This window comes from Perca flavescens, chromosome 2, assembly GCF_004354835.1.
Source record: "Perca flavescens isolate YP-PL-M2 chromosome 2, PFLA_1.0, whole genome shotgun sequence".
Taxonomy (NCBI): Eukaryota; Metazoa; Chordata; class Actinopteri; order Perciformes; family Percidae; genus Perca; species Perca flavescens.
Genome location: NC_041332.1, coordinates 15,084,958 through 15,098,215, shown reverse-complemented (window position 1 = coordinate 15,098,215; position 13,258 = coordinate 15,084,958). Strand labels below are relative to the sequence as shown.

Here is a 13,258-nt window from a genome sequence, read left to right as displayed (position 1 = left end):
AAAGTCCTTATCTGTGAAATAACCATAAGAACCATAACTCCACCCCTCAAAGAACCGGACTCAAGAATCGATAACAACCAGATTTGAAAGGAAAATCAGGATTGGAATCAGAATTGTCGAAATCAAAATAATGCCCAAACCTAGTATTGTGTTCTTCAGCACATCTACGTCATATTTACGAGTGTAAATATGCACGTTACGTGGACTACGTGTGTTTTTCATCTCCAACACTCGTTTGTATGAGCTAAATGTTTCAGTTTCTCTCTACTTTGCTATCATTACATTTCATTTCCCAGCACTTACACAACCACATTATATGGTAAATTACTTGTAACGTCTGATGATACTTTGTGTGTGTGTGTGTGTGTGTGTGTGTGTGTGTGTGTGTGTGTGTGTGTGTGTGTGTGTGTGTGTGTGTGTGTGTGTGTGTGTGTGTGCCTGCAATCATCTTGCCCTGTCATGCATTTTAAATGTGGACATGTTGGTTTGTTCCCGCAGAGATCTTTCCAAGAACCACATCTCCTCCCTTGATACCAGCCTGCTAGATCGCCTCACTGGCCTCAGAGAGCTGTGAGTATGCACAGCATTATGTGTTTGTGTATTACTATAGTTTCACCTACACCCAATCCATCTGCAACTCTGTCGATCTATTTAACTATGCATTTATCTACATATGTATTTATCTTTAAGGAATCTTCAGGGGAACAGGATCAATGTTCTCCCCAGAGTAGTATTCTGCTGTGGGCCGCTGTCAATCCTGTGAGTACAAATTCTAGAGAAGATGAGGACCTGGCAAAACCAAGGTCGAGAGAAGAGGAGATTGAGGAAGATTAAAAAGAAAGCAGTATGGAGAAAGGATTGGTTTAGTCTGGATTTAAGTAGGCAGAAATCCCTGGAGTAAGCTTGTTGGACCAAAGAGCATTCACACACATACACACACACACACACACACACACACACACACACACACACACACACACACACACACACACACACACACCAATCACAGCACGATTAAGTTCAATTATAGCTTACTGCTCCAGGCTCTCACTACCTCCCTCCACCCCTTGCTCCATCACTCCCTTCCTCCATCCATTACCTTATTTCTTCCACCCATTGGATGGGCATTTAAGTGTGTGTGTGTGTGTGTGTGTGTGTGTGTGTGTGTGTGTGTGTGTGTGTGTGTGTGTGTGTGTGTTTTGAGAGAGGACTCTGGTGGTTTCCATCAGTTCCTTCCAAAACCACCACACAACGGCCCCATTATGTAGCCTACTGGATAGAGGAGAGAGGGAGGGAGAAGGAGATCATGAGTGGAGAAGGAAAAGGGAGAAGAGGAGTAAAGAAAAAGAAAGAGAGAAGCATTGAAACAAAGCGGAAAGAAACATCAAATGTCTGAATGATACTGTGTCTCTCACTCAGCACTTCAGTTGTTTGGGATTTAGTTTTTTAATCACTCAGTTTTTGTTGTTTTTGTGTAAATGAGGATGTGAAAATGTCCTTTTCTTTGATCAAAACAAATCTTTACAGACAGTAATGATGTAAAAGGATGACTCAATTATTGGCTTCAGGTTTTTTGTGATGACAAACCCACACCACATTGATTTTGCCAAAATGACAGCATCATAGTAATTGTCACACATCAGTGCAGTCCAAAAAGGGACTAAAGACTTGTTTTAATGACAACAGTGATCTGTGTTTTCTGTTTCCATTTAGCGATTTGAGTAACAATCAAATCACCACCATAGAAGAAAGAACATGTGACAACCTTTGCAATTTAACTCAGATGTAAGTAATCATAGTTCATTGTTTTTCTGTCTGTATCTCCTTGTCTCACTAATAAATATAAAATGAAATGTAATTAGACCATATTTATACACACACACACACACACACACACACGTATAGAAGCGTATGTTCAAACACATACATCTGATCACACATGCTTAAATAAGCAGTTGCAGGGCCCTGGTATTGGTCAACCTGGCTCACTGGCACGACTTACGACATGTCAATGTGGTAAAGTAAACATCTGTGCTATTTCTGCTAAGACAAGCCAACATATCTGCCATGTGAAAAGTCTGTATTCCAGGGGAAAAAGCTAGCCTACCTCTGTTGGAGTTGCTGAATTTGTTTGTGTTTTTTGAGTGTTGTTACATTATGTCTTGACGTTAAGACCAGCTCATTTACTGCGTTTGTGCTAAGCTAATATTATTTGTTGACAAAGTGACAAAAAGGGACATAATCGTAAATCCATGTGAAGTTATATTGCAAAATTGAGATCATCTCATACTATTTTGTGAAATTTCAGCACGTTATATCAAATAGCAAATTATTGAAAATGTTAACTGCTTGGTTCATTAGCTAATCACAGAAGACTTACAATGTTCTGCCATTTTGTTGTAGCATGTTCAAACATCATTTGAAGTACCATTTGCTAGGGCTGCACGATTATGGCAAAAATCATATTTTTTTCAATATTGGGATCACGATTACAGTATTCAACACTATTACACATTGACTTTGGAAAAAATTATAATAATTGTAAAAAAATGAAATAAATCAATAAAATAGTTAATATATGATATATTGAATATGTACAAATAATATAAAAATAATAAATTAAAATAACATTTGTGCACTTCCACATCCTACTGAAAACTACTAAATATATATTTTGGTAAACTACATATGTTCAACATATTCCAGTCAGTAACTCAGCAAAAGCGGGCAAAAGCAGACCACTGTAAAGGAAAGGGGGTGTGCTGGATTAATAACACAAGACAAAAACAGAGCATCATTGTGAAACGATATGCAGCACAATAATTGGTTTATCTCGATTATCTGGTTTTCATAATCGTTGGGAGCCAAAATCGTGATTGAAAATATACTTGGATTAATCACCCAGCCCTACCATTTACCAACATTACGCAGACAGAATTGAATTTCAGCTTCAATGGTTCACGTGTCATCAGCACGTACTGTACAACTGTGTGAACCCCCAATCTCTGTGAGTGTTGTCATGTTTTACCAGTACTGATCCACTTCCTCCCCATCCTGCTCTCCTTCAGTGACCTGAGCAGTAATCCTTTTAATTGTGACTGTAAGCTGTTCCGGCTGGTCAGCTGGCTCCAGGAGAGAGGGGTGCGAGTTCGACGCCCGGACGCCATGCTCTGCAACCACCCTCCTGAGCTGCGCCACCAACCCCTGCTCAACGTCAGCCTGCTCACCTGTGGTACGAAACAAATAGATGCTAATTCTGACGTGTTACATTTACATATCACTACAATTACAAATCACTATAAAAAACTTGCTTTTATTAATTTCTTTCCCTGTTTGCCAGTGGACCCATAATGCTTTGTCAGATTCATGTATGCCATAATAAAAAGTGTTAAGTGACTGCCTGGACCTACAATTAAGTCTCTCTAACAAGCTGAACTCTGGGAAAGAAAGACATCCAGCAAGTGAACTTGATGATTAGCAAACAAAGTAAATCCATGAAAATGCGTAACAAATGTGAACTACTTCATAAATTGCTTTTGGGTTTTGAAACTCAAATCCAAAATGAACTCCATGCCAAAATGAATGTCACCGTTTTATGCAATCCTTGTGGTGACAAATACAGACATCACAGAGATAAATCTCTTTAGATTTTTTTTTTTTTGCTGGTTTGGACAATGTCTAATGCTGATTAAAGCTATAAATCAGATATGAGACAAATTATGTTTGCACTGCTTCGACTGAAAACCTTCTCCTTCTGCAGGCCTGAACTATGCAGCTTGTCTTGAGGACAGCAGCAGTGGAGGAGGGGGACGGAGCGAGCTTGTTATCTTCTCTTCCTCCACGCCTGGAAACTTCACACGTGAACAGTGTAACAGTGTGTGTTTTGCTGCATCACACCGCTACGGTGGCTTGGGGGCGAGGCACGAGTGTCTCTGCAGCACAAACTCAGAGCCGAACTCCATCAGCAAATCTCAGTGTTCTGCTGCTTGTACAAACCCCCATGTTATGAAGGTATGCAGCACACAGGGATCCAGAGAGTAATTATTGCACCTTTTTTAGATCTTCAGATGTCAAAGAGCTCCTTCCACCTCTTGCTTTGTTTCTTCTTTTGTAAACACAACATTCAGGATTTCCTTTAAACCTTCCTATAATCTACCAACAACTTCCCTCTGTGGCTTGAATGCATTCCTCTCAGATTCAGTTTCCTGCAGGGCTGCTGTACAGAGCAACTCAAGAGAAGTTATCCAAAACTCAAATTAAAAATCAAGATTTGTTTATTTTCAATTTTCAATCAGAGCAGTTCATAAGTGTTATTTAATACTATATTTTTCTTTTCATCTAGAACCATAAAAATAATAGATAAACCACAAACATCTGAACAATTAACAGTCAGGAAAGTTTCATTTGACTTTTAAATACACAACACGTTTCCTCTGTGCACAGGAATGTGGGTGGACTCTGGCTCATGACGTGTTTGCGGTGGACTTCGCGGTCTCACTGAAGCCTCTCCCATTGCAAAGTGTCCACGACCGCATCAGTTTCTCCGCCGCGTCCTCTGTCACTCCGGTGACACTGTCCTGGGACTTTGGGGACCTTTCGTCTCGGGTCAACACTACAGGAACAGGGGTCACCACAGCAACTCACAAATACGGACTTCCGGGACATTACGCAGTCAGTTTGATGGCCTGGGCTGGACACAAGGAGGTGAGAGAGAAAAAATAGGAAACAATTGTTTCATTTTTATACTTTAAATAATACTATAAAACTTTTTTTTAAACACTATTTCAACATAATGAAATGTGATTTTAATAGTTTTGTTTCATGTTTGCATGTGCTCAGGTCTCTGCACGCGGAAAAGTGACCGTGACACTTCCTCCCAAGCTGGAGCTGCGTTGTCCACCTCTTGCTGTGGCCAATAAGAGCCTGGAGTTCACGCTTGTCAGCTGGGGTGCTGTTGGCGTGGATGTAGACTGGAAGATTTCAAAGGATGGGGTCCAAGTTGCCAAAGGTAAGATTCACCAACACACAAGCTCAAAGCAGCTAATGACACTGATCGACAGTCAATAAACTTTTCAGCACAGAAATGATGACTCTAAACTCCTCATAGTAATCAACAGTCAATAAGTACAGGCTCTCTACTACTGTAAAACTGAACAAGAGCTCTATGGCTCTCCATGGGTTTTATCTGGAAAACTAACAGGATAAAAGTCTTATTAACAATGCTCAGTCACATCCATCATTGGGGTTGGTGGTAAATTGTGAGTTAATTGTTGCTTCTTTGGGATTTCTCAAATAATTGCTTCCTAATTATCACTTGGCTGGCAGTGATGAATCAACATTCCATTATGAAATGATATTCGAAAAAGAAAAGAGAAATATAGAAAATGTTTTTTTAAAACCTGTAATACATGATTTGTTTGGCCACTTGGGGTCAACGGAAGTAAGTTGTGAACTCAACATTATAGTAATATTTACACTAGCAATTAGAATAGCATTAGCATTCATTTGGAGTCGTGTTTTCTTCCAGCTGGCCTCCTGCAGCTGTACCAAACCAACTTCAATACCAACAATGAACTGTCCTAGCTTCTACCCGTTGCTTTTAAAACAGGAAGCTCCTCCTACAGACAAACCAAAGTTAGTCCATAATCCTAGCCTAGAAATCTAGATGCACCCTAGCAGCAGCAAATGTAATTTGCAGCCAGGGTCGTCTAGCAACTCTCCGTTGGCTTGCGAGCTGGAAAAACCAAATTCTAGCCGGGCCAATCACATTGTGGATAGAGTCGGTGGGCCGGCTTATAGCTGCTGCTGTTGGCGAAAAGCGGTCTTTCGAATCGGCTTTGGCTGCGACTCTGGAAGACTTGGAGTTAAGCTTTTCTTTGAGAAAAGAACAAAGAACGGCACTGAAGTCATTCTTAAAAAAGGAAGATGTGTTCGGAGTTTTGCCGACCGGATACGGCAAAAGTTGAATCTATCAACTAGCTCTGCTACCTTCTTCGTTGCTCTGCCTGGTTGTAGCGCTATGTAGCGTGCAGAGAGAATTTGAAAGACAACCGTTTATCCCGCCCCTCTGATTGAGTCCTGTCAATGTATGTTCCCAGACCCAACATCTTGATGTGGGTCTGGCTTGTCAGGCTACCATAATCCATTAATACAATAAATAACATTTATTTGTCAAAACAACTACAAACAATTACTGTATACTATTTAATTTTATACGATTCTGTCATTATTTTTAATTGTCCGAACACTGAAATATTGGCACTATAGATTGTTCTGACAACAACTTTCAACAATTTGAAAGAATATAAACATATCAACAGTCATATAAACAGTTCGCAAGATTGAATTTCTACATTAGAAAATGGGGAACGTTTTTAAGCTTTCTGGAGGCATGGCTTCTCTTAAGAAGCCATGTGCTGGGGGGGGAATGTCACGGCATAACCAACCCGGTGGAAACTTGATTAATCTATATATATTATAACTAGGATTACAACAGAGCTTGGTTTTACTCATGCATTTGAAAACTAGAAAGCTAACCGCTTAGTCGCCCGACTGAAGGTAAGGGTTAGAGGTAGGGCTGCTCAATATATCGATATTATATCAATATTGTGATATGAGACTAGATATCGTCTTAGATTTTGGATATCGTAATATCGTGATATAACATAAGTGTTGTCTTCTACTGGTTTTAAATGCTGCATTACTGTGAAGTGATGTACTTTTCTGAATTTACCAGACTGTTCTAGCTCTTCTATTATTTGCCTTTTCCCCACTTAGATATTATTTCCACATTACTGATGATTATTTATCTAAAATCTAAGTGTGAAGGTATTTTGTGAGCGCACCAATAGTCAACCCTAGAATATCACCGCAATATCGATATTGAGGTATTTGGTCAAGAATATCGTGATATCTGATTTTCTCCATATCGCCCAGCCCTAGTTAGAGGCATACCTTGGTCGTTGACTTCAGGTGCCTATTCCTCCTCCGCTCTGCGGCCAGCTTGCTTCTTTTTCATTCGTCAGTCGGTGCGTTGTCAAACAGTGTTGACACTCAGTTGACAGATCATTTGTAGACAATTAAGAGGCAGACATAACATTAACACAACTTGGTGGGGAAACTTCCCGAGGAATCAAAAACACAATCCTCTTCCACTGACTCTCGTCTCTCTGAGCCTCCCTCAGTCTGCTTCACAGATGCTTTTCAGCTCAGGGTGCAGGTAGACGACACCCAGCCCAGCCTGGCGGCCAATAGAAACTAACAGGTGGATTATGCAATGTATAAGCGCACACACAACTTGTCCCCCATCTCCATTCGTCTCCCCTTGTTCATACCCTGTCTTATTCATGAGTGCGTTGACATTTCTTCCATCTGTTGATTTTATATGGCTATTTGATCTGTGCGACAGGTTATATCTTTGAGATATTGTAGGATTGGTTTCTGCTAAATGGCAGACGTAGCTTTAGAAGAAAGAGAGAGACACAGACAGAGTTTTGATTCACTAAAGAACAAAGTGAGAATAGGAAAGACAGGGAATGCCGCTGTCTCTACTGGATGGTGTGTGTGTTTTTGTGTCTTTGTATGTTAGTTATGTGAGTAAGGCCACTCCGTCTTTTTTTATCCTCCTTCCAATTGATCAATATCTTTTGTGTCTCCTTGTCTCATATATGTTTACCTCATCCTTTCAGAAGTTCTTGTTCAGGCCACTGTTCAAGGTTTTATCAAAAACTGAACACTGTAGACACCCACAATACACATTTTGTTGTGTACACTAGCAGCCAATGTTTTCTACCAAACATATCAATATTATGCATTTTAATAGTTTAATGGAAATGGAGGTGCCGACACACTAGATCCCACTTCATCTCTCTCCATAACCATACCCCTGCCACAGCCACAGTCACTCAAGGCATTCCCCAAGGCTCCATACTCCCCCCTCCTCTTCATCTACATCCTCCCCCTTGGTCAGATATTCCGCCACTTCAACCTGGGCTTCCACTGTTACGCCAGTGACACCCAGATCTACCTCAGCACCAAATCCCCCCACAATCCTCCCCTCTCCCACATCAACTCCTGTCTGTCAGCTATTAAAACCTGGATGCAACAACACTTCCCCAAACTCAACAGCGATAAAATAGAATTCCTTCTCATAGGCTCCAAATCCACACTCAGCAAAATCAATAAGCCCACCCTCACCATCGACGGCACCATTGTCTCCACATCTCCCCAGGCCCGCAACCTTGGTGTGATCTTTGATTCCACCCTCTCCATTGAGCCCCACATCCGCCATGTCATTAAAACCTCCTTTCACCTGCGCAACATCACCAAAATCAGACCCTCTCTCACACCCTCTCTCACACCCCCCGCTGCTGAAAGACTCATTCACGCCTTCATTGCCTCCCGACTGGACTATTGCAACTCACTTCTCCTCGGCATCAGCTCTGCCTACATCAACCGACTCCAACTGGTCCAGAACGCAGCCGCCCGACTCATCACCCGCTCCAAATCCTGGCACCACATCACTCCAGTCCTAAAACAACTCCACTGGCTTCCTATCTCACACCGCATCACCTACAAATTCCCAGTCCTCACCTACAAAGCCCTCCACCATCTGGCCCCCTCATACCTCACTGACCTCCTCTCCCCGTACCAACCCTCACGGTCCCTCAGATCCACCTCAGCCGGTCTCCTCTCCATCCACAAGTCCAACCTCTGCAGTTTTGGGGACAGGCTCTGGAATTCCCTCCCCCAAGAGAACCACACCTCTGAGTCCCTCACCATCTTCCAGTCCCGCCTTATTATTATTATTATTATTATTATTATTATTATTATTATTATTATTATTATTATATTAGAAGAAAATGTCACATAAATATTCAGTACTCGTAAAACATGAATAACTTAATGTATCCTTTATGTGGATGCAGTATTTTGACTCCTTCTTTAAGATAGATAGATAGATAGATAGATAGATAGATAGATAGATTTTTATTGATCCCAAAAAAATGGGAAATTCTAAAAAAAAAAAAATTATAATAAGTCTTCTTTTCCAGTATTTGTCTTTCATTTTTTACATTTTGTTACAGTTATTAGCAGTCCCTTAATGTTGGTATATCTTTTTAAGTGGCAGTACAGTGCCTAACTGTATAAATGCAAACAGTGCTGGCTTTGTTAACACCTTGAGTTGTAAAGATCTGTATGGTATTGTCTGAAGTGTGTCGTCAGAATGCATTGTTCATTAATAATTATAATAATTCTATACCTTAAAGCTGCCCACACATGATACCTGATTTGCTCTCTGTGCACCGCTAGGTAGGGCGCAGAGAGCAAAGCGCAGCACAGGTATTCGTCATCAAGGGTGGCAAGGAAGCTATTTCCCGTTGCTAGGTAACGACATGCTGTTATCTCATTGGTTGTGCTTTCGAAAGGCCAGCTGCAACTAGGTCAAAGTTGAAGCGGCAAATTTGAGCGGTGCGCGATGCTAGGGATAGCGCAGCGCCTAATGTTGCGAGTGTGACTTCAAAAGATCTGAGTAATCATGTGAATGTTTCTGTCCTCTGCCAGCCTCCCCTTACTGCCCAAAGGACGGGGTGTACCACGCAGAGTCCTCACACTGTTTCCAGATCGTTCCAGGGGAGATGAGCTGGACAGATGCTCGACAGCAGTGTATAGACCGCGGCGGGGATCTGGCAATAGTCAGGAGTGATGCGCTGCGTAACCTGCTGGCACCCAAAATCACACAGTGAGTGTTTCTATCTGTATGGGCTGCAGAGATGGCTTTTCTCTGTATGTTTATTTTGTTGCAATGGTACTGCATGTTGTCAGGTACTGTTCAGATAACCTGCCAGCTCTGCGACACAGTGTGTCATCCCTGTTTGGCTGAGTTCTCACCATGTTGCTGTTTGCAGCCACAACAGCCAAATAAACATTGTGACAGACATCAAATACTCAAAACAGATGTTGAACTGACAATCACAAAGTACATGGTTTGGATGGAGGTATGAAAAGTTTGTTTTTCCTGCTCCTCCCCTCCTGTCTGTGCGAAAGGCTTTCTTGATTGAATGCGACAATTTGTATGTGTGTGCAACTGTTGTTGCGACTCAAGGCTGTTTTCAAGGTAGTTCTTTTCATTTTTTTATCATTCACTGTTTATGAACTTCATACCTTGAAGCTTACTGCTTTGATTAATTTTTTGCCATCTATTCAATCATTTATAGTGTTCTCTGGCTGTGTAAAATACTGACATTGCTCTTTTTTCCCACATAGTATAGCGTGTATTCAGATGTGAAAATATTGTGACCTTATGCTTAGTCATGGTTAGAGTCTCTTTACACAAAACACTGTAGTAATGCTTCTTTACTGCTCTGGATTTGGCTTGGCTTCGTTGAAAAGTTTTTGGGTTTGTGTTGGCCCCCTAGTTTTGGTGTTTAGGTCGGAGAGGGTCGCAAAAAACACATCTGTAAAAGCACAGCTGCATTGTAACTTTAACACCCTGGGATGAGAAGTCCATAGTTTGTGTGTGTGTGTGTGTGTGTGTGTGTGTGTGTGTGTGTGTGTGTGTGTGTGTGTGTGTGTGTGTGTGTGTGTGTGTGTGTGTGTGTGTGTGTGTGTGTGTGTGTGTGTGTGTGTGTGTGTGTGTGTGTGTGTGTGTGTTTTAATGTGAAGGTGAAAGCCCTTCCCTCGAAGACCAAAGTGGATGAGAGAAGAAAAAAACAGCTGCAGATGGAGCTTATCCTTATCCTTTTCACCCCTCACTTATATAAGAAGCCCCCCCGCCCCTTTTTTTTCTAAGGTCTTGTTTTTACCACAAAGATCTTTTTTTCTGCTTGTATTTTTTAACCCCTATCCACTCCTTCAGATGTAGTTTTTACAGATGTGAGTAGTCAGCCAGTACAGAAAAATCTGACCAAAAAAGAAAGAAAGAAAGTAAACAAGACAGGGAAGGAAATTGCTTTTTCAGGCCTATTTATCTGTTGTAATCTCAGGGATGTACAAAATATCTGACATCCTGTCTCTGACATCCCGGTGGGGTTCAGTCAGAGCCCATTTTCATGCTTTCTCTGCCCTGAAATCATTGAAGACAAGTTAATACATAATTCACAGACTTCAATGTCACCTGTTGAGATCTGCATCAATTTAAGTCTGGATGTTTTGTATGGAGGTTTGTGTTGTGTGTATTTTTTGTCTTTCAGTCTTGAACTGCACCTTTTAATTCCTTTTTTATGTGGAGTTTTTCTTTTCTAAGATTTGGTAATGTTTGTATTTGTGTCTTTCTGTGTACCTTTCAAGCGATGGAGCCAATTATCCAGCTGTTAACAGCCTCGCAGCTAGATGTCATGCAGGTGCTGTGGTAATCTGTGTGTTACCTGTCTATTCCTGTCCCAGGGAGCGAGGCGTGTGGCTGGGCTTGAGTGACGTCGACCTTCCAGGCAAGCTGCGCTGGGTGAACGGCTCAGAGGCACAGGAGGGAGAGGAGGGCCTGCCACCTCGTTCCTCGATCTCCCGCGGAAACGTGTGCGTGTCCCTCGATCAGGGCGCTCAGACCAGTTCACCACACTCATGTAACGCCAAGCGGGCCTATGTCTGCCAGTACAGTCCCCAAGGTAGGCTCCATATGTTCACACAGACATTGACACACAGCAATATAGGGGATTCAAATGCCTAGAAACCCGTAATCAGAGGAAGGAAATGAAAACTGAGGCTCAGATTTCAACGCAAATAAAATTTCCCCAAATCCCTCTGCATCTTAGCGTAAAGAAGCGTAGAAAAAGAAAAGGCTAACAGCCTCCTTCACACAAGCACAAGAGTAGCTCCCTGAAGTACCATTTATAATTGGAGGACACTTGGCATTGATACAAATTGCTCCTTGTGTAATAAGTATTTCATTAATTTAAGCAGTATGGTTACATCTGAATATTACAGAAAAGCATCTCCATACTTTATACATTATTGCTATTAAATATTTGTGTCTGCTAAGGAATAGTGTTTTTAGACTAGGTGGACAGGGATGAATGGAAACAATTCTACATGATAAATGTAATAGTTTTGTTACCAACATACATATTTGTAATGTAAGTATTCCCATTTGTCATAATTTCTATCTGTGTATATATACGGCATTTGTAAAAGAATAAAACATTATATTGATTAAAATGTCCACAGGCCTTAAAACTCAAAAGCTGTAGAAAATATACAGGCTTCATAAAGTCTTCTGTATGTGGCAGCTGGATATCTATATTTGTTGTGGACCAAAAATGGAACACATCTGATTGTGGAAGCCAAATTACTGCCATTTTGAAGTGTTTACTACATCCAAATGTTAAGTGTGGGTGAGTCGTCGTTGCCTCCAAATACGTGTTGCTCAATATAGACAAAATAACAACATTTAACATAATGTGAACACATATACAAGCAGGAAATGAAAACTAGCAGTGTTACATTTATATTGCACCCATTGCATTGTCAGTGAATAGAAAGTTATTATTAAATAGATAGTTATTAATTAGTTATTTTTCAAGGGGTACAGTATGTGTCAGTCTCTTAATGTAACATGTCACTTAATACAGACGTGTCTTGAGTAGAAGTTAAACTGGATTGTGTAAAACTGCCTTCTAAACAATGTGTCACAGTGGGAAATTAAGTGTGTGTGTGTGTGTGTGTGTGTGTGTGTGTGTGTGTGTGTGTGTGTGTGTGTGTGTGTGTGTGTGTGTGTGTGTGTGTGTGTGTGTGTGTGTGTGTGTGTGTGTGTGTGTGTGTGTGTGTGTGTGTGTGTGTGCGCGCGCGCATGCGTTTCTTTGGTCCAGTCTGTTTTTGGTTCTGTGTTTGTGTGAACAGATACATTGTGTTCCCTTTAAAATCTTTAAACAGTAGTTTTGTTTGGTCTGTGCCTTTAGAGGTTTTCTCTCTCTCTCTCTTCTCTCTCTCTCTCTCTCTCTCTCTCTCTCTCTCTCTCTCTCTCTCTCTCAAAGCAATGTGCTACAGTGTGGATCCATCAGTTCTTATAAATTGCCTCAACTACCTTTCTAAACTCCTCAATCCTCCCTCCTCTTTTGTCACCTTGGCTTCATTCTTTTTTTTGCCTCCACAGTTCATGTTCCAGATGCAGGGATTTACACAGTGGGCCTGGCTGTGTTTCCCTCCCATAATACTTTGCACCGCATCCCTCCCGCTCCGCTCTCTACTCCACAGCCTCCCAGCAGTGGCATAGAGGTGAGCAGGAATCTCAGCTCGTTTATTCAGTCATCGTACTGTTGTCCTC

At 41.4% G+C, this 13,258-nt stretch overlaps 1 protein-coding gene across 1 annotated transcript in view; it reads left to right on the top strand.

Annotated features, from left to right (window-relative positions):
* Nucleotides 1-13,258, top strand: part of pkd1a (polycystic kidney disease 1a) — a 67,323-nt gene that overhangs the window by 16,188 nt on the left and 37,877 nt on the right. Inside the window, exons 2-11 of the mRNA XM_028566923.1 lie at nt 499-570; nt 691-759; nt 1,714-1,785; nt 3,069-3,232; nt 3,761-4,011; nt 4,444-4,704; nt 4,840-5,008; nt 9,565-9,742; nt 11,386-11,603; nt 13,088-13,209. Of these exons, the coding sequence (XP_028422724.1) occupies nt 499-570; nt 691-759; nt 1,714-1,785; nt 3,069-3,232; nt 3,761-4,011; nt 4,444-4,704; nt 4,840-5,008; nt 9,565-9,742; nt 11,386-11,603; nt 13,088-13,209 (1,576 nt within the window). The remainder of the gene's footprint in view (nt 1-498; nt 571-690; nt 760-1,713; nt 1,786-3,068; nt 3,233-3,760; nt 4,012-4,443; nt 4,705-4,839; nt 5,009-9,564; nt 9,743-11,385; nt 11,604-13,087; nt 13,210-13,258) is intronic.